At 38.9% G+C, this 21,161-nt stretch overlaps 1 protein-coding gene across 2 annotated transcripts in view; it reads left to right on the top strand.

Moving 5' to 3' along the window:
- The window catches only part of NELL2 (neural EGFL like 2), a 135,347-nt gene that overhangs the window by 94,369 nt on the left and 19,817 nt on the right, over positions 1 to 21,161 (top strand). For both annotated transcript variants that reach the window (XM_068190045.1, XM_068190047.1), the window contains exons 14-15: positions 2,304 to 2,426; positions 4,862 to 4,957. In XM_068190045.1, the coding sequence (XP_068046146.1) occupies positions 2,304 to 2,426; positions 4,862 to 4,957 (219 nt within the window). The remainder of the gene's footprint in view (positions 1 to 2,303; positions 2,427 to 4,861; positions 4,958 to 21,161) is intronic.

Genomic DNA, 21,161 nt, shown 5'->3' with positions numbered 1-21,161 from the left:
TCAAGGCTCTGCTCCTGCAAACCTTAGTGGCCTTTCAAAGCTGCTCCAGCCACACACATAGAGCCCTTCCTCCTGCTGTGGCAGTCTGCAATCACCTGCTGCCCTCTAATATACTCTCTTCCCTCGTTAAGAGCTGCTGTACATGCCAGGGGTGCTTCTGCATTCCTAAGGCGTAAGATATATGACTATGCTTCCTCTTTGAGCATGATACTTAATTTGTCAAATGTAGTTATTTAAGCTGAGTTTACCAGTGTGATGTATTCCTTCTCCTGAGACACCAAGATAATGGCTTTGCAGGGTATTTTGGCCTGCTGAATAAGTTTCACACATTCCCATACTTATTATCTGCTTGTGTGTTATTACAAAATAATTAATAATTAATATTTAAATAAAAAACATATTTAAATAATATCATAATATTAACATAAGAAAGCCAGGATACTGTTACAATATAGATTATAATTTTTAACCTAATTTGCATGACCATTACTTTATTTTTCTATTATGGAGTGGTTCCACATAAATACTGTTTCAGCCAGCCTAAAAGATTTCCGTATGTTAGGAGGTCAGAGTCAAATATTGTTAAGTGGATTTTAGAGGGGCTGGATCATTTGGTGAACAATAGCAATTTTAGTTATTCATGCTGAGAGCAAAGTAATTAAATCTCATGCTGGAGGGCAGAGGCCTGCAGCCTGTGCTCTGCTGCATCCAGTAAGGGTTGAAGAGAGCATGACTGGTGATACAAGAGACACAATTCCTTGTTTAGAAGAGGCATATTAGTTTAATGTTATTAAAAACCAAACAAATAAACTCTCAACAACAGCAAACCCACAAAAATAAAACTAAACTTGTGTAGCATTCAGAATTTATTAGTTATATTGAGGTGAATGTTTCCTCCATTTAAACAACAGGTCCTTGCCATTTCTAGAGGAAAATTTTCCTCTACTGATGGATTGGATATGTGCCATTCTGCCAGTTTTTTACTCCTACAGTTTATGGCCACTATTGAAATAGCACATTGAAAATTTCCATAGTGATTTGCAAAAGTTAAGAAATTAATTTTCTTGACAACTCCGTGGGATATGTGCAGTCGTTATTTATAAAGAGGAAGATTCAGAGCAGTCTTCCCCCTCAAAATGGGGGAAGAAAGAGCATCTGATTCCAGGTTTAAGACTTGTGTTAAATAGCCAGAACTGGTCTAAGCTGCACTAATAAAATTCACTAAAACCTAGGCAGAATGATAGCTATGAAAACTTCACATGCAGGTTAGTCCATGTGTGCTGATTAAAATTAGATGTCTTTATGTTCCCCAAACAGCTGGTTTTCCTGAAATTTAAATTTCAGGCTCTGAAATTATATGTGGATAGATGAATACTGTTGATTTAACAAAAAATGCAAGGAGTATTTCCAGAAGATGGAAGCATTTTATTTTGACGCCTACAGACTGAGATGCTGCATTTTGAAAATAATAGAGCTTTTCATGTATTTTGAAATTACACTTTAGGGCATCTTATTTTAAGATTCCATTTACCATTTCTTAAAAATTGCAAACTGAAACATTAAAATATTCTGTAACCTAAATACTTAAGCAATGCTTTTTTCTTCAGATTAAGTAGTGCAGTGCAAGCCAACACAAAATTACACTCTCCAGACTGTTAATTTATTCCCAAAAGGGATATTTCATAATATGTCCTAGTCACCAGAATGAGGAGTCTCATCCATCACACTCCAGTGCTAGGACATGCCATGCTAGAAGCCCCTTAAAAAGCAGGCAGACCTCTGTTTCTGGGTAATTTCATCTAAATAAAGTGCTTTGTATGGGCTGAGGGGAGAGAAAACATGGGCTGCACTTTGAAGACCTGCCTTCTGCTAACCGTGCCGTTTGCAGTTTGGAGCGTGCGTCTCGCACCATTAGTCAGCTTTCTGAAGGAAACTCGAAGAATCCCATATAAGATCGACCTGCATAAATAAGTTATACAGTAGAAATAGCATATGGTTTTTCAGCATGCTAGCCAGCTCTTCGGCAAATGTTTATGAGAACACTGTAGCCCACATAGAAAGTGTAATGATGGTGGCCCCCTGTTAATGGAAGTGGAATTCTGCTGCAGTGCAGTTATCACATACTAGTATGGGATAAAAATAGATACCCTGGCTATCCCATGGTTAAATGTTCACATAGCTAGCCCTATTGTCAGTAAATAGTACTGTGTTTCTCTCTTTTTAATCTGGAAATCTATACAAAGCTCCTATTTTGTTGTGGTTTTAAAAATTCAGGACCATCCCATTCTTGCTTCCCTTTTCAGAGCATGACGAATGTGTAACGAACCAGCACAACTGTGATGAAAATGCGCTCTGTTTCAACACCGTGGGCGGGCACAACTGTGTCTGCAAGCCAGGTTACACAGGAAATGGTACCATCTGCAAAGGTAAGCTCCTGGAAACCTGAATGAGATGCTCTGTCATTGGTGATGCAATGCTGGTTGTTTGCCTTGAACAAGACAGACAAAATGCCATGCTAGGCACTTGGGTCCTTCACCTATATGACCTTCACAGGCATATACACACTGACTTTGCATTTGGCAGTTTGCAGTAATTTGAAGATGATGCATACATAGATAGTAGACTCTAAAATTTGAAGTAGTTATGTTTCATTTTTTGTGTCAGCAGTTTCTATATATGGTACACCATTCAAGGAAGCCCACAGTTATCAAGAAACTTACGTCTGTGAAAACATTGTCAGATTTACATTGTCCGTGGTCGGTGACTTGCTATTTTACTTGGATGATCTAAAAATTGTTTGGTATGTCTTGTTGTCGTGAGAAAAGCAGTAGATATGGGCATACAAAACTTTCACTACAACTGAGGCAGTGTCATGTTTTCTAACATTATGATTCACTGCTAAATATTAGAACTTAAATTTCTAGTCTTAAAAAGATGCTTTCTCAGAGGTACAATGCTGCCTTTATTCCTGTTGCATTTCACATCAGAAGAAATTATACTTGGTAGCTGGGCCCAGACCCTTGGAATTTCTCAAGCTCTGACCACAGGATATAGAGAGTGCTTGAAAATAAAAGTAGTGTAGCCGTAGGGGAATGTGCTCAGATGTTGGAAGTGGGACAGATGCAGCAATATCATACCCAGTGTTCCTTGAGGTTGGGCCTTGGTACACTTGATGTCTTAGATGTTAGAATCTAAGGGTCCAGAGTTAACATTGGTAATGTCACATAGATGCCTTCTGCTGATGTCTATTGCCAAATCTAAGCAACCCAGAATTTCTTTAATTGTCAAGTCTGATTAAGGTCTTAGCACTAGTTATTCAATTACCTGATTAACAGTGCAATTTTTCTATATATACCACAGACAAGCTCTTTGTAAAACATGGCAGCCTGGTTCACTTCCAGTCAAACACATGAGTAGAGGGAGGCGTGTCAGCAAATATGTCCTTTTGTGCTGGGCTCTCTGGGGAATAAGAAGAAAGTCTTATTCTGATGAGGTTTAAACCCAAAGCATCTTCTTTAAGAAGAACCCAGCTCACTCCTGTGCTGTGCTTGGTAGTAGTCCCAAATTCTTCTGCTGGAGGTGAGTTAGCTACTAAAAGATTCTTTGGGTCAAAGAGAAGGTGCATAACCCTGTAGCACTGTATTCAGCTCTTCTGAGTAAGAGCTCTGACTGAAGATCTGACAATTCAGAGGGTACCTGGCCCCACTGTGAAAGAAAAGTATATCCCCGCCCTCCCTCCTCAGTACTGAGAAGGCAGTTTGCAGGAGAAGGCTCTAAGAGTGCCTATTGAAATCTGAGACGTGCACTTCTCTGCAGCCCTGGCTTGGATACCAGTGTCCTTCAAAGAGACCTGGATACTACTCTTGCCCCCATGTCTTTGGCAGCTTTTCATGCACTGTGCTGCCAGCTGCAGTCCTGTGCACCATGCACTCCTGGATTGGGAAGCTTAGATGTCTCAGTGGCAATGGTCTCACACCACAAGGCTGGTGTCTCACTGAGAGCTGGATAGCTCAAATCTGTAACAGTTTTCTCTCAGGTGAGCCATAAGACCTCATCAGTAGTGCTTCTACACACAGTAGCTGCAAACCAAAGCCTGGCATCTCTGTCTGGTTACAAGTGCAGGGCTAGACTAGTGCCCTGAAGCAACTCTTTGTGTTTGTTATAACTTCCAGATGCCTAGTCTCACCGCCAGAGCCTTTCCAATTCCATATTGCAGGTGCAATCAGCACAGCTAACAGCTACTGTGTTTTCAAGCAGAGCTGGTTGCATTTCTGGGTCCACAGGAGTGGCTCTTGAAAGCATGCACTCCTGGAGAACACTACATCAAAATATGTAAGCGCAGCATGCCAAAGAACAAACCCAAGGATTGCCTTTAAGCTGTAAATGCTGAAAGTTTCAAAGTTCTTCAGAATCCCTTGAGACAAAATTAGTATTTTTATTGTTTCTGTAAAATTACTTAATAAAGGACTGAGCTAGCCAGACAGTTTAATACTCAGTTGTGCCTATTATGTTCAGGCCTTTATTTGGGCAGCAGAACAGACCAGCGCTGCCCTTGGAAGAGTCTGTTCCAAGGGATGTTGTCTTTCATTGCTTCCCAGTGCATGCGAAGGAGCACATATGGGAGCTGTTGTCTTCAGATGATTTACTCTAATCTCCTTCTGTAGCTTGTCAGCCCATCTGGCCAGTGAGGCAGGGGGCCATAAACCATCTCTTTGTGACCTCTATCCTTTGGAGAAGGCAGTCTCCGCACTCTGTGCCACACGGGCGGCGTTCTGTGCCAGCCTGCTGGCAGACTGTGTCCACCTGCGGGATTGCTGAGTGTGATTCTCTTACCCATACATTGTGATTTTGCATTTTGCAGCATTTTGCAAAGACGGGTGTAGGAACGGAGGAGCCTGTATTGCTTCCAATGTGTGCGCCTGTCCACAAGGCTTCACTGGGCCCAGCTGTGAAACTGGTAAGATTATAACTTAATTTACAATGAAGATAATCCAAGGAGGATATTTGAAGTAATCCAAGAATAAAAGAGAATTTAAGGTTATGCCCTAAAAGAGGAAGCTGCCACTAAAACGTTACTCACTTTTCTTATATGCTTCCCAGGAGAATATATTTCAGCAATTCTAATTAGAAGCACATGGACTGCAAAAATTAGAACATGAATTAAAACATCTTGGGTTTTGATGTTTCATAATTAATAAGATTATTATGGACTTGCTTTTCACCTCAAAGAGCCTTTGGTGTCTCATATAAACAACAGATAATCTGACATCTGGAAATAAATTTGAGTAACTGATTATTTTTGTGCTGTATATGTGTTCCTGGTTCAGTAACCCACCTTCATTTGCAACCTTCTTTGAAGACTTGTGATTAACCCAGCTTACTTTACTCAGTGTTAAGGCAGGTTTCAGTGTTTCTACTGCTTTTACTCCTTTCACAAGCATTCCTTTATCTTCCCCTGCTACCCCTGAGGATGGCAGTACCACAAGGCTTTGTTTTAGAACTTTATTTTTTAAGTCTTGGATCTAATCAAATTGCCCAGCAGAGTAGGTAGAATGTTAATTCTTAGCATCTGAAGTGCCTGTAAATAATTTTTCAAAGTTCAAATTAATAGCTTCAGCACCTTTAGTGCTGCCGAATTTTTAAATGCATTCTAAGCATACTTGCCTCCAGGAGGTAAAGGGAGAAAGCTTTCTTAGATTAATTGGCTTCAGTATGCCTAATAAAAGGGCAGTCTGCCACATATGATTGACTATTGTTGCTGTTCTATATTGCCTTCAATAAATCTTGCAAACAGTAGAAAGGAGGTCATTTGAGCAAGTATTGCTTTCATCTGACTTGTAAACATATCTTGTTTAATGAAAAACACAGGCCAGGCTGAATTCTGTATTACCTGGTCTATTGGAGAGGTGAGAAATGTGTTTTTTTCATTCTTCTGTATTTGATCAGATATTCCCACAGAGCACATGAGGGATACTGTGTGAAAAGCAGCATCCTAATTGCTCATCTATTTCTAAAACAATGCTGAAAGAGCAATTTTTCAAGTATTGCTCACTATTTCACAGACTGTACATACCATAGTGCAGGGTACCAAGTTCTCTCCATTGTAACACTGCTTGGAACAAATTGTATGCTAAGATATTGCTCAAGTATTAAATCAGTTAGTTCATTTTAGTGATAGCTGTCTTATATGCTCCTTGAACCGCTCTCCTGTTCTCAACTAAATATAACATGGATAGTTTCAAAGTGCATAATCATCTTTTGCAGCTTTATACTCCTATCTGAAGTGTACAGACTAGAAGCATATTCCCTTTAGTCTCCTTCTGTAGTCAATATTAATGGCCACTATCAAAAAGAGATCTTACTGGCTTTTTAGAACTGACCCTGGAAGTCCTGTCTGTACTCCCTTCTTTATAGGACAATCCAGGGACATTCAGTCCCCAATCTAGTAAATTCAAGTACCTTAAGCTAATTTAAATTAGATTAACTGCATTCAGCCCCAAACGTCCTTCAAAAGAATCTGAACTACTGGCCTAACTTCCCATCCTTCCTGCCCTTCAGGAAACATATATAGGGAGGCAGGCAGAGGATTGTAGCACATCTTGTGCCTTTCTGAATACCTGATCTCAGTGTTTAACATCATGTTAGTATGGTGGTGATCTGATAATAACATAGCTAGTGATAATGTTGCTATGATGTGGAGCCAATTTGCCAGCCCCAAAGCAATTTTATAGCTCAGTTTTCTGAGGAGAAGACCCTCTCTCCTGTTTAATTTCTGTTGAACATGATATTTTTTTCCTACTGTAGAAATAAATAATGCTAAAAGCCACAGGAGCACAGGTCTGGTCACCTCATGTGGGGACTAATATGCAGAGTTGGATTGTCATCTCCTTGTGCATGGCTTTGAAACATACAGTCTGAAATACGGTGAGAGTGGCAAATGGAAGAAATATCTGGTGGGTAAACAGTAAAAGCTGATATTTTCTGAGACAGCACTGTAAGAAAAAGGGTGCTGTACACAGCCATAAAAGAAAACTGGAGCTTCAAAGAATACACTCATAGTGAATGTAGCAGAGTTTGCTGAAGGTACTTCTTGTTAGGCTTGAAATGTTTCGTACTACAGATAATTTATGCTGGAAGCTTCCCTTTGAACAGTCTTTATATCTACAAAGGTGATGCAATCTTCTCTAGGCAGATGTCTTCCATTGCGATCGCATACAGAGAAGGGGAGGATTCATGTGAAGGTGCCAAATCTATTTTAAAATTGCACATCACTTATTTCTATTTATGCTACACGTATTTTAAAATAGCTTATTGAAGAATCTTAGGATTTTAAACTTAAAATATACAGTTATGTAGACATTGTTGGCAGCTGCTGAACCTATGAATTAATTAACAGGAGATTGAATCCACACCCCAACAATGACCTAGAAAATGCAATCATCAGTTCTTACCATTTCTTTCTGTAAAAGGTGGTTTAAGAGTTCTGTTTAAATTATTTCTCAGAATCATAGAAAAGAAAGGATGAAGTTGGAAGGGACTTCTGGAGATCATCTTATCTAATCTCCCCACTCAGAGCAGGGTCAAATACAGCTGGCTTCTACAGCCGGCATACAGAATCGTGCCCTGTTGAATCTGGAGTGTTTCCAGGGTTGGAGACTCCATAAGTTCTCTGAGCAACCAATTCCAGTGTTCAATCACCCTCAGAGTACAAAAAAATCTTTTCATTATGTTCACATAAAATTTGCCATGTCCCTAGTCCCTTTTCTGGACATGACTGAGAGTTTCTAGTTTCTTTCAACACTGTTAGGTATTCATACATGACAATAAGTTTCCCCTCAGCCTTTTCATTTCCAGGCTGAACATCTCAGCTCTATTAGCCTCTCCTGGTATGACAGACGCTCTGCTCCATTAATCATCTTCACCGCACTGCACGGATTTGCTCCATGTCTCTCCTGTACTAGGGAAAACAGTACAAGATCCAGCACTCCAGAGAGGATCCCAGTGCATGAAATAGAGGGGCGTGATCATGTCTGTGACCTGCTCGCAACTCTGGAGGCTTTTGGCCACCTTTGCTATAAGTGCACAATGCTGCCTCGTGTTCAGCTCATGTCCACCAGCACCTCCAGATTGGTGTCTATCAAGTAGCTTTTCCACTGCCCTTCTGGTGCCTGAGGTTGTTTCTTAATAGTTGTAGGACTTTGCATTTCCCTCTGAACTTGAAGATATTCCCAGTGGCCAGTTTCTCCAGCCTGTTGAGGTCCCTCTTAATGCCACTAAAACTATCAGGTGTACCAACTTCTCCTCCAAATTTCCTATCATCTGAAAACGTCCTGAGGGTGCTCTCTGCCTTATTGTGCAGATGTTAAGCAGTCCTGGCCCAGCACTTGTTGTTTACCTGGGTGTATGTTGATAAGTGACTAGTCTCCAAATGGATGTTGTACAGCTGATCAGAGCTCTCTGATGCTGGGCACTCTGCAGATTTTATGTCTATCTCGCTGTCCGTTTATTTAGCCCGCACTTTTTAGCTTGTCTCAGGATGTTATGTGAGTATCAAAAACTTTGCTAAGATAACCAACATGTACTGCTCTTCTCCCATTTACCAAACCTAGTCATCTTACTTTAGAAGGCTATCGGGTTGGTCAGGCATGATTTCTTCTTCATAAATCAGTGTTGACTGTTCTAAATTACTTTCTTATACTTAATCGTTTAGAAGATACTAAACAGATCTTCCCAGGGGTGGAGGTGAGGCTGACTAATCTATAGTTCCCTGGATCCTTGCCTTTTTCAAAGATAGGAAGGACATTTGCTTTCTTCCATTTCTGAGGAGCTTCTTTCAGTCACCCTGACCTTTCAAAGACAATTCAGGTTGGCCTCAAGTGTGACATGATCCAGCTTCCTCAGCACTCCTGGGTGCATCCAATCAGGTTTGATTGACCTGTGTTTTTTTTTCCTGTTTATTTAGATATTGATCCTTCTCCACCATGGGTAGATGTGTCTTGCTTCAGACAGAATTTTCCACTGGTCTTGATGACCTGGGACACCTGAAGGCAAATCTTACCTAAAAAGATCAAATTGAAGAAGGCGTTGAGCACCTCACTGTTTAGAATTTCCTTTCCAAAACCCATCCTTGCATACTCAATCAGTATCCATATTTCTCCCAAAGCCTGAGAGGGATGATGCTGTCCATGCTTAGGTCCTCCCTGTGCAGCTCAGTGCAGCTTTTGCAAAGAGAAGTGAAGTCCTTTGTAAGTAAGAATGGTGTCATAACATTTTTTTCTTCCAAAATGGTGCTTCTGGGGCATCAGTAGGAGTCTCATTTCTGTTGGAAACATAAGAAAGAGAATCAACTCTTACTGCTGGTCGGCTATTTCAGTGTGCAATATTCATTGTGGACTGTCTTGCAGTTAACAGAGCACAGAGCTGTTACAACACCTTTGAATGATCTGTTGGGAGCCTTTTAGATTAATGATGAACTGTGCCATGTGGAAATGGACCAGTGGAAGGAGGCAGCAGATGGAAGAATCATATGCAGATATATCAGCCAAGACGACCTTTTTAAAAAATTGGTATTGAGCCACAAAAATGAGGCTAAAAGTCATCAAGTCACAAAAATGAGTGGGAGAATTTCTATGTCTCCTCCCAAAGGATATGGATTGAGACATTTTTAATGTTGGGGGTACATTCATTGGCTTAGGGAGGTGGGGTTTATATATTAAAAAATTTAAGTTTTATAAGACACACCAGCAGTTTATCAAGTAGAGCAGCTTTCTGCAGTGTAGAGATGAGACTACCAAGTAAATCTAAATGTATTTGTGTCTGGTAAACTTCTTCAAAATACCTGACTTAATACTGTCATCTTTGATTGCAAAATTATGAATTCTTCAGTTGGCATTTTTAAGTGCTGTCTTAAATTGTATTTGAAGTGTGTTATATTTAGAACTCAGAACAGGATGACTTTGTTAGATTTGCTTGATGTTACTGCAACTCTCCTTTAATCTGGTGACAGAGCTTTAGGAGTGGACCTGCTCTCCTACTATATATGCATATCTGCTAGTATATGCATACAAAATTACTGCATTTTTGCTGCTTGTCAGATTATTTTTTTGAGTTTCCACACTTGTTTTGTGCTTTGAGTTTTCCTATGGACAGCTTTTAATTATGCATGAGATAAAAAAGCAGAGTTTGCTACTAGTCATGTTTTGATGTAGTTTTTGTTAACAGGTGGCTACAAGTTTTTGGATGATTTTCTGTCATTTGAATTTCCTGCTAATGAATTTTCCTTGGTTATTGCAGGAATCATGTCCACCTGTTACTAAACAATCCATTTCAAGATGCTGAAAATAAACTGGCAGACAAAGCTGTTACCTTTGAAAACAACAGTTGAGAAAATTTTAGCTTGCAGATTCTAAATTAATTCAGCCATACATTATTACTAACATTTGGCTTAAATAAAGGTGTAACTGAATTTATGGAAAAAAATGGTGAGTAATGGATGAGGATGACCCTCTCTCACCTGAGCTCTTATCAGAAGTAGCCAAAATCAAGGAAAAAATATTATTTGGATGTCTGCATTTTTTCCCTTTTTCTTTTCCATGTGTGGAAAACTTCCCCCTCAAGGGATGTTGCTAAAACAAATTCTTGCAACATTTGTAATTCAATATGCTGAAATATGACTCAGATTAGTGGTTTTGATAAATAATTATTGTAGATCAGATCTTATCAGTTTTGTGCTAATTTCTATATAATTAATATGCATAACTATTAGTCTTCTCAGCAAATCCAAATTAGTTTTTTCATGTGCACTGATGCTAATAATAACAGACTTCAGGTTATTAAAGGCTATTTTTATGGCTATTTTTATTTCTATTTCAAAGAAAGCTTGTGAAAACCTTCTAATTATGATTTCCCAGTTATTAGGAAAAATATGATATTAGTATTGGAAAAGAAGACTTTGTCAAAGTAACCAAAAAGCTTGTTAATTTGGCTGAGTTTGCAAAAATAAAGTGTTTTAGTACTTTTAGCATGACAAGAGAACTGCTTCTATTTAAGGTCATGATCCCTTGTGTTCAGTTAAAACAACCACTATCATCTTGTGGCTAGGTAAGCTCTGAAGGTAAAGCTGTGACACAAATAGTATTTGAAGCCTATAGAGTTTGAACCAAGGCTTTAAGAACCAAAATTACTTTTGGCAGAATTCTTAAGAATTCTTGGCTACAGTATCCATAAACTGTGAGAGTATCACAGTCAAAACTTTCTGAGCAACTCAGGAATCTGCCATTTGCTCAGTTTTAAATTACTGATAACAGACTGGGATTTATAACAATAATACCAAGAGGCTGAAATTTTGATATAAGTATGCAAGGTCACGCGCAAAGCTGGAGTCAGACGTGTGCCCTTCATAGACCTGCAGGGGAAACCAGTTGTGTCCTGGGGTAGATGAGTATAACAACAAACTCTTTGAGCAGAAAGCATATTAGGGGTAATATTTTCATTCTCTGAAATCCTTAAGGAATTGCTGGTGGGTTTAGTGAAGGAACAAACAAAAGAAGGGAGCAAGAGAAGTGGAATAAACATAAAGGCAGCGCAGGCATGGACTGTCCAAAGCAAGAGTTATAGGAAGAAGGGACACCTCCTCTATTTCATTCGTTTTCATAGTGCACTGGATTTGTTTGGAATTAGGTGTCTTGAGTATTCAGGCTCCTGGTTTTTGGCTCTTAAGTTTGAAACTTAGAGGATACTTTTGTCAGGAAATATTTTATTTACATTAATGATCTGACTTCAATTCGTGGAAATAAGAGGAAGTTGAGCTACTCTATAGAGTCTGTAAAAAGCTGCAAGCAAATAATTCATAAGCATGATTTGCAGCATAAAACATTTTAATAGATGCCAGTTTGCCATAGGAATTCATTATTCTCTGAAGGTCTGAAAGTCAGGTCTTTGGAGTCACTTTGGAGACTGGCATTTCAATGACAGTAATTTTCAAAGTTTGGGAGGTATTATAAACTTTTCCTTTGGTGCATGCAAAAAACAAACAAGCAAACAAACCGAAAAAACCCCACCCAGAACAGAGCCCATAGAAACTCAGTTGTGCCTTTACTACATGTCCAGCTCATTGCTGGACTTCGTTGCCATGGCACTGGGGAATCACTGCCATTTTTCTTCTTTGAGTACTTACAAGTGCTCTCCATTTCCTTGGCAAGTCTCCTAGCTTCCTGCCCTGTTGAAATTTGGGTATGTGGCATGTTGGGTTGAGAGGTTTCACCTTTCCAGCTGTAGCTGAAATGTAGATAAAAGCACTGAGTTTGCAGTATCCTGTTAAAACAGGCTGAACTTTAACAGTAAATATCTAACTGTGCTTTTTATCCTTGGAAGCTGAATCTCTGAAATGAAAATGCTTCTGAATTACACCTTCATTTAATTAATATATTCTGTGGTTTCTATTTCAGCAGAAAGAGACAGGGCCCAGCTGCTAAAAATAATGCAATGATTTTGCTGAGGATGTTTAAACATGCTTCATAAATTACATCTCTGCTACATAAAGTCTCTACTCAGCTTGCACAGGCTGAGTAATGAGGAGTCTGCATTACAGTCTTGCCCTTCTCAAAGATGGCTATGCTGTATGTCAGCTACTTATTTCAGAAGCTAGAACTAGCCTTGGTTTACTGAGGTAAGGCACATAACTAGTGTGTTTAGTGTTGCCCGTAGGAAAAGCAGATAGTAGAATCATGAGCAAACTTACGGAAAGAATCCTATAACATCAACTTCTGTGTCTTCTTTAAGCATAGTGGCTAGTTCTAACTTAGACTAATGTGTCACTATGATAAATTTCCAGTTGATATGGAACCCTAATAATGAATTTTGAATATGTAATTTGTGTTCTGCAGTCCTATCACTGAACTACAGTTATGCAATTTGAAATAAGCATCCTCAGATAGAATTTTCTTGGTGACATGAGAAGAGGTTAGAAGGATATGACTGTATGAGGTATTTCCTTACAAAGCCATATGAATATACCAGTCACCTGAGTGATAACATTACTGCTTTCCTTGTGGTTGTAAAATTTTTTAGTTCTTTCAAAATATAAAGTGACTTTTGAAATTTAAACAAGAACTTGTAAGGAGTAGGCTAAAATCAACACAGTAATTTGCACAGTCACTTTACTGTAATTTTTGTGTTGCCCAGGGTGAAAACTATTAAATTTTACTTTCTGAGCCACTGTATGTAGTAGCTACTTAGGCACTGTATGTGCATAAGAGCAATGACTCAAATACTGAACTGGGCTCCCATGAACTATCTAATCTAATATCTTGGTGGTGTCACTGAGTCCTTTCAGAACTTGGAAAATATATATATATTTTTTTTTTTAACTTGCCTCAATTTCAAAGAAATAGTTTTTCAGAACAGTAATTCTAGGAATTTGGACTTCTGCACTGCTTACATGCCTCTGGTTAATGTCTTTTTCTGATGTACTGCATAGGGTACAATATTTGTATCTGTTCCTGACTCTCCAGTCAGGACAGATAAATAGGGAGAAATAGCCTCACACACAGAGCATGACTTTCCAGGCAGACAGGCCTAATTTGTACTGTCAAATCTGATATTTGTAGAAAGTTTCTGAAAAATCTCATTTGGCTGCTCTAGACCAGAGAGTGCTTTTGGTTCCTATATTTTTTTCCTGTAGTCCTCTTAATAAACCTTACATAAATTATGAGGTTAGGACCCATCATCTTTCCAGCTTTTGTTTTGCTGATAAGCTATACAGTAGGTAACTGTGTTGTACCTTTTCACCTTCTTAAATACACCATCCCAGCATGGGCTTGGCCAGTGGCAGGTCTGTCTTGGAGGGGGCTGGCTTTGGCTCTGATAGGCATGGGGGAAGCTTCTGACAGCTTCTCATAGCAGCCACTGCTGTAGCCTGTCTGCCTTAGAAAACCTGGCCTTGCAAGCCTAGCATAACATCTTTGTCTTGCCTGAACATTCTCCACTCATTAGTGTGAAGGGCATATAGTAGTTAAAGTTTATTCTCCAGCTCAAAAGAATTTGCAAGATCCTTTACAGAGAGTACCAGAAACTACACCACAGAGTTTCTGCTGAAACCCTTCTCCATGAGATTTTTTTCCTCATGGAAAAAATTAATAGATTGTAGGTTTTTATTCAGAAATAAGCATAGAAACCTGAGTCTGTGATGTTTACAGTCCAAGTTTAGATTCAGAAAGGACTGTTGCTGAAAAGAGAATACTGCATATTCCTCAATACTAATAAAAATCTAGCAAATCATAAATTACTGTAATTTCAATTGTTATTATAATGTCAGCAAATTTCAGCTACCTATGTTTCAATAAAAGCCAAGTCTTTGTATTTACTATTAAGAGGAAGTTCAAAACAGAAAAAGAAAACGTGATTGGCAATCTCAGATACAGTGTTCAGCTGGAGAATGTGCCTTTCTTGCAAGGAATGCTCTATGTTAACAATGTTCCAAGTTTTAATTAAGGCTACAGAAAAATAGACATGTGCAGCCAAAGGATCGGTTGCAAACTTGACATAAATGGTATAGATAAGCTGTTTGTGAGATTCTGAAATTCATTTTGTTTGTGTAGAAAACAACTTCCTGCTCTTCCCCTTTTCCAAATATTTTCCTTGAAAATGTATAATAATATGAAGTTAATGTCTAGTGCTGGTCTTATATCAAACTAGTATTTCAAGTATCATAAAAATCAAACATCCTTAGAGGCCAGCAGAACTGTACGGGGGCTGTTATACTTCTACAAAAAACACTTGTGGTCTGAAACAAATAATATAAGACTTCAGTCACAGTATCAAAAAAACATGGAATGGTTTAGAAGAGAAGGGACCTTTAAGACCATCTAGTTCCAGCCCCCCTGCCATTGGCAGGGACACTTTTTCCTGTACCAGGTTGCTCAGAGCTCTGTCCAACCTGGCCTTGAACACCTTCAGGAAGGGGCATCCACAGCTTCTCTGGGCAACCTCTTCCAGGGCCTTGCCACCCTCATAGTAAATAACTTCTTCCTAATATCTGATTTAGACCTACTCTCAGTTTTCAAGCCATTTCCCTTTGTTCTGTCACTGCATGCCCTTTGCAAATAGTCTTTTCCAATCTTTCCTTTAAGTTCCCTTCAGGCAGTAGAAGGCCCAATTAATTAGGTTACCCTGAAGTCTTCTCTTTTCCTGGCTGAACAATTCCAGGTCTCCCAGCCTTTCCTTGCAGGAGAAGTACTTCATCCCTTTAATCATCTTGTTGGATCTCCTCTGGACTCACCCCAGCAGGTCAATGTCCTGCCTGTGGTGGGGACCCCATAGCTGGCTGCAGCACTGCAGGTGGGGTCTCTCCAGAGTGGAGTAGAGGGGCAGAGTAGGGACAGAATCACCTCCCTTTAGTGTCTAATCACATCTCTTGATGCAGCCCAAGATGTGTTCGGCTTTGTGGGCCATGCCCAGCTTTGGCTCTCTGGGTCATGCCCAGCCTCTCCTCCCCCAGCACCCCGAGTCCTTCTCAGCAGGGCTGCCCTCCATCTGTTCATCCCCAGCCTGTGCTGACACCAGGGTTTGCCCCAATCCAGCAGCACCTCACACTTGGTCTTGTCAAACCCCATGAGATTCCCATGGGCCCACTGCTCAGCCCTGTCCAGGTCCCTCTGGATGGCATCCTGTGCTTCAGGTGTGTCAACTGCACCACTCAGCTCAGTGTCATCTGCAAATGTGCTGAGGGAGCACTCGATCCCTTCATCCCTGTCATTATTGAGGCATTAAATAACATCAGCCCCAATAGAGACAATTACTATCAGTGAGTGTCCTTGTGACTTCTATGCTCTATTTGTATTACCAAATAAAGCAGGTGGGAGAGTAAGGGCGAGGGGTAGATGGAACCCCACTTTCGCCTCATTTCAGATTTGGAATCAAGCTACATGAGGAAAATTTAGTAGGTGAAAAAGTTTCCATAAGAAGACAGTAGCAGAAGTCCAGGTAGGATGTAGGTAATCTCATTTCTTCTCCCCTTGCCCCTCTGTTACAATAGCTGAGAGAAAACATGGTGGGGTTTATAGCATATTTTTTGTCAGTGGGAAGTACTGTGAATTTGTAAAACCTGAAAAAAACCCTTTGACCTTCAAGGAGGACATATTCGAAAATGTCTATCTCATTATATAGAAAAAAAAAAGGTTTAAAACTTGTCTTTGAGAGTAAACAAATGAGATCTGCAACAAGCAAGGAGGTAAGCCAGGATTCTGCAGATCAGATACTTTTGCCTGGCTGCAATGTTTGAAAGGAAGGTCACTCTCCCTGTTCTCACCTGAATTTTTCTCAGATAGGAAAAATAAGCTCAAAAATAGCAGTGAGACAAGGACTTTAAAAGCTTGGAATGTTTACTTGCATTACTTTGCTTTACATTTTTATTTATAATTTTTCACAAAGAAAATCTTTGACAGAATTTAAACAAAAAATGCCCATATTGAATTTAATGCACATTCTGGATTTAGGCATGAACCCTGCTTACCTCATCCTTTCAGTTTTATAGCTAAAGATGCCTTGCTGCTTCATCCTTCTGTGTCTTTTTCTCCATATTCCTTGCCTGCCAGTTTTTTGGATGCATATAATTTCTTTCCTCCCTCAGTGTCAAGTTTTAAATCACAGAAGATTTTTTTCTTTGCTGAAGAGTCACGTATTGATACTTACCTTTTTCTCTTTTTATCTTTCTTTAGCTTGTTGCAAAAATGCAATCATATATGTAGCAGCTTAAGGGAAAAAAAAAGGGGAGAAAGAAACCAGGGAAGACAGAATACTACAAAAGAGCTCTAAGGAGACAGGATTTTCTTGTTATTTCTAAAAACATCTAAATGCATGCAATACTTAGCTATTATTTGCTGTGGGGAAAAACGTCCTTTATTAAACATGAAAACTAAAGTTTCAGCTACATTCTTAAAATACAGTGGGCTATATATAGAATGTGAATAGTGCAGCTGGGCAGCATTATAATAGAATTTTCTTCTATTATATAAGGGAGATAGGGATGACCTTCATCACTCACTGTAAGTTCTCTCATGAATTATGAGTCATTCAACTATTAGTGGAATTAAAATCTATAACACTGCCAGTCACTGTCCTGTATCCCTGTGGAGTTCTTCCTTTTGCTGTCAACATGAGGACGTCTGCAGTCTGTACATATCATGCCAATGATATGTTTATAGCCCAAGCAAAGAAATAGTGATTTAGTTTTAAGCTGGTTTTACAGCTTTTCAATATTTATATTGAGAATATTTATTGTTTTCTTGATGAGTTGTTGTCAACTGTAGATGAAAGAATGATGTGTATGGGGTTTTTTCCTTTTTTTTTTTGTGCATCAGCAATTTTACACAATCTCTACATGATTTGACAGTTCAGGAGTAGCAATGCAAATTAGTTGTCTATGGCCTAAGAGTCCTGGTAAGAAGCCACTGGTAATAAAATGTAGGTAAGAATGTCTTAAGCTTTAGCACATATATACTGTGTGCAATACCCTGACCAAAGAGTAGAGGACTATGGTAGGAGACCAAGCTCAAATCAGGGTGTCGAAAACAATTCCTAGTTCCCTAAACTGTGTTTGAGTTGCTTTGAGGGCTCTTTTGTTTGTTTTCTGTAATTTGCCTCTGAACTAAATGCTTGGAAATTTACTGTAATTCTTAACAGATCAGAGCTGATCTGAAACAACCTTTTACAAGGCTGAGCATATGCTGATGGCATCAGTGTTTCATGTGAAAATATTCTAACTCATGGTTATGACTGACTTGACTCCTCACTTGAGGAAACCCAAAACCTTTTGTCAGTACACTGTGCAAGTGAAGGCTTCCTTTACACTCACTGGAAAAGAGGTAACATTTGGCAAATGTAGCTCTTCTCTTTTCAAATTAGTTCCCTTTTGTTTAGAACTCAGATACCCTTATCCATCTTTAGCAGCTGCCCACTAGTGTGTTAGTCCTCCTGTTTCTCATGAGCAGATGCAGTGATGTGACTTTCAGATGCTAGTAGGCATCTAAAACAGGTATGTCAAGGTATAAAAGTGTTTTTGCTATCTTGGAGAAAAGAAGTACTTTTCTTTTTCAAGATATGGCTAATAAGCAAACAGAAGCATGTGTTATAGTTAACCTGAGATGCTGTACTGAGAATGATAAACTCTGAAAGCAAATCCATCTCTTTGTCAACAACTACAAATACAATCACATTTCCTCTTAATTAGTCTTTCTAATGAGGATTGGCATGATTGGTGTCACACAATAGAGCTGAAAAATAAATTATGCTTATTTTACAGTATTCATGAATGCACCTAGTTCATCATGGCCAATTTGGTGCTCTGAATTTCAATTTGTATTTGCTACAAATACACTTCCTTTGATGATACTGAGTGTGCAATGGGAGGCATAGTTTCAATTATTGGTGTGATCTGTGATCAATTTTTCACAACAAAGAATTGTTAGCAGGGCCACATGATGAAGCAGTCAGTGGAAAATTCCCTTTGATAACGTTTCTATCTAATTTTGGAGCACTGCCACTGCCTCACATGAAATACCAACACGATTGAATTTCTTTTTGCTGGCATTTAGCAGGACCTATGGGGGTGTGCAGAAATCAATGGGGGATCAGGAGTCTGGAAAATTGCATACTTGAAGAATTAATGAACTATAATTCTGTATTACATTCTCAATCACATTTTGCTTCCTTTTCATTAATGTAACTAAATTAGTTTTCCATGGACAGGGTCTTTTATAAACTGCAATCATGGTCTTGCTGGGATTAAAATGAAAAAAAAAAGAGACCTGTTATAATAGTAGCTATTTTTTCATGCAACATGACAGTTGGAAATTTTTAGTGAAGAACATATCATCTGCAGCACTGACTCCACCTGTCGAAGCAATTTTAAGATGACTTAACCATAAGTTCTACTAGATCTGGGAGGTGTTGAGATAGAAGCAGCAACTCCAAAGACATTCCAAATACTTTTTTTTTCCCCCCCAAGATGGGCCTTATTCATTATCCAGGGCAGCAGGGAGAGGAAGTGCCACAGTCTTTACTCTTCCCTGAAGGCTGTAGCTGAGATAACTGGTGTTTCTAGTGTTGTGTAGAGAAAGTTCTTCTGCTCATGGAACTGTGTTATGGTAGGATAGAATTGTGCGTGACTCCTCTCCTTGATGTGTCACATGGGCCATCCATAATCTTGCCCTTTATGATTTAAACTTGTAACTGAGTAAAATGTTGGGATGAAATTGTAATTAAAGTCAAGAATATTCTATGGTTTAATGACAACTTTGATGTGAGAACCATACAGTGAAAAGAATGCCCTAGTACTCAAGATATGATGCCATATCTTTAAAGAGTTCCTCAAACATGTCAAATCAGAGTGAGATTGTAAACAAAATCAGGCTCTAGGACTGTGATTGACAAAAGAAGAAAGTTCTTTTTGGAGTCAGGCGCAGTGTTAGAAAAAACAGGAGCTGATCAAACTTTACAAAATAATTTAAAAGTCATTCCAAACAACTTTTCTGGCATCACTAATATCTTCCTGGATTATGTCAGCATTCTTAGCCACTAGATTCTTGAGGGTTTTATTCCTCTTTATGATATTTATATGCATATGGTATATGAGAATGTAGTGGGATGGAAATCCCAAAATTCTTACTGTTTTGTTTTAACATTAAGATAGCTTCAGTATATTGATCTACTTTCAGGATTTTACATTTCTCCACCTTGACGTGTTTTTTGCATAAGATCTCAAATAAAAGGTCTGGTTGAACAGGAGAGTCTTCTCAAGTATCATCATATTAGAAATCTGTTGCCACATGAAAACCAACACAAACACTTTTTGGTTCTTAAATGCGAGAGATGGGATTCTAGAATTTGCAGTAGAGATGAACCCTTTTCAAGGCTAGTCCAGAAAATTGAGTCATTGATAGCAAATACTTCATGTATTATAGTGAACTTTCATTTAGTCCTATTGAATAAGTCCTTTTCCTCCTTCCGCATGTATTTACTAAAATTAGATAACCCAGACATGATCTTAATACTACTGTATATTCTGTTATCTGAACATAAATCTGAATAGTTGAAACATGACCTTTTTACATACAAGCCAGACATAATATCCTTGAAATTGTATTGACATATGCAAAGGCATATCGGAGTCTGACTGTTGCAAATGTACCCATGGAAAAACCCCATATATGGAAGATTTATCTGTTGAAGTAGCTTCCAAGTCTCCTAAACCACTTCTTCAGTGATCTGTTGCTGAAATTATTTTTCTTTCAGTTGATTGCACTTTATTTATACTATATACAGGGCTGGGATGTGGATGGCTCAGGAGGTTAGTGTTAGGCTGGAAAGGCTGTTGCCATTGAAATGAGGTCTCAAATTTAGGCTGAGTCAGGAGTGACTGAACATTTTGGAAGATGTTGGCTGCTCATTAATCTTTGTAACCATATCCAGTGACAAAACCCATTAGCGCTGGGACATATTATTGCAATTGGGAGTCTCTATTAATTGGCAGTCTTAGCTAGGTGCCATATATTATTCTGTCACAAAAAACCTTTCAGTGTGGAGACAGCTGAGTTCTAAATATACACAGCTTCCAGTCTGTGGTGTTGACATCTGGAGAAGCAAGGGCTTTGGTTTATACTGACCTGGATAAAGCAGTTTAGGACAGAAAATATTTAAGGACTGTGTTGTGATCTGTGTCTCTTTAAGTTTGTAATGCAGGCTTTTTCAAGAGAAGGATTTGGTGATTAACATTTAAGTCTTGAAGTGAGTAATATAAAATGGTAGCAACACCCCTCTCCCACACCATGGTTCTTTGTTGAGTGCAGCTTGACTACATTAGAGCTTGGTCCTGTTGCTGGATAAAAGAGAACTGCTATCTTTCTAATCGGCAATTTTATACCACTTTCAGTCTTCACAAAGTCCTATTATACAGAAATTCTCTAATAATATGAATCTGACAGCTAGTTCTCCTTTTCTTCTTTTTATACCAGTGGATAATTTGCTAATGATCTTATTTTACTCTTCAGGGAGCAGAGTTTTCTCAGTGTTCCCAAGAGAAAAGGGTATAATAACCAAAACTGTTGGCACGGTTAAGGAAGATAGTGATCCTGAGGTATAAGGAAGGTATTTGGGAGAGCAAATGT

This window comes from Anomalospiza imberbis, chromosome 5 (genome assembly GCF_031753505.1).
Source record: "Anomalospiza imberbis isolate Cuckoo-Finch-1a 21T00152 chromosome 5, ASM3175350v1, whole genome shotgun sequence".
In the NCBI taxonomy this organism is placed as follows: Eukaryota; Metazoa; Chordata; class Aves; order Passeriformes; family Viduidae; genus Anomalospiza; species Anomalospiza imberbis.
The sequence above is the reverse complement of the archived record's forward strand: the minus strand, read 5'-3'. Positions and strand labels throughout refer to the sequence as shown.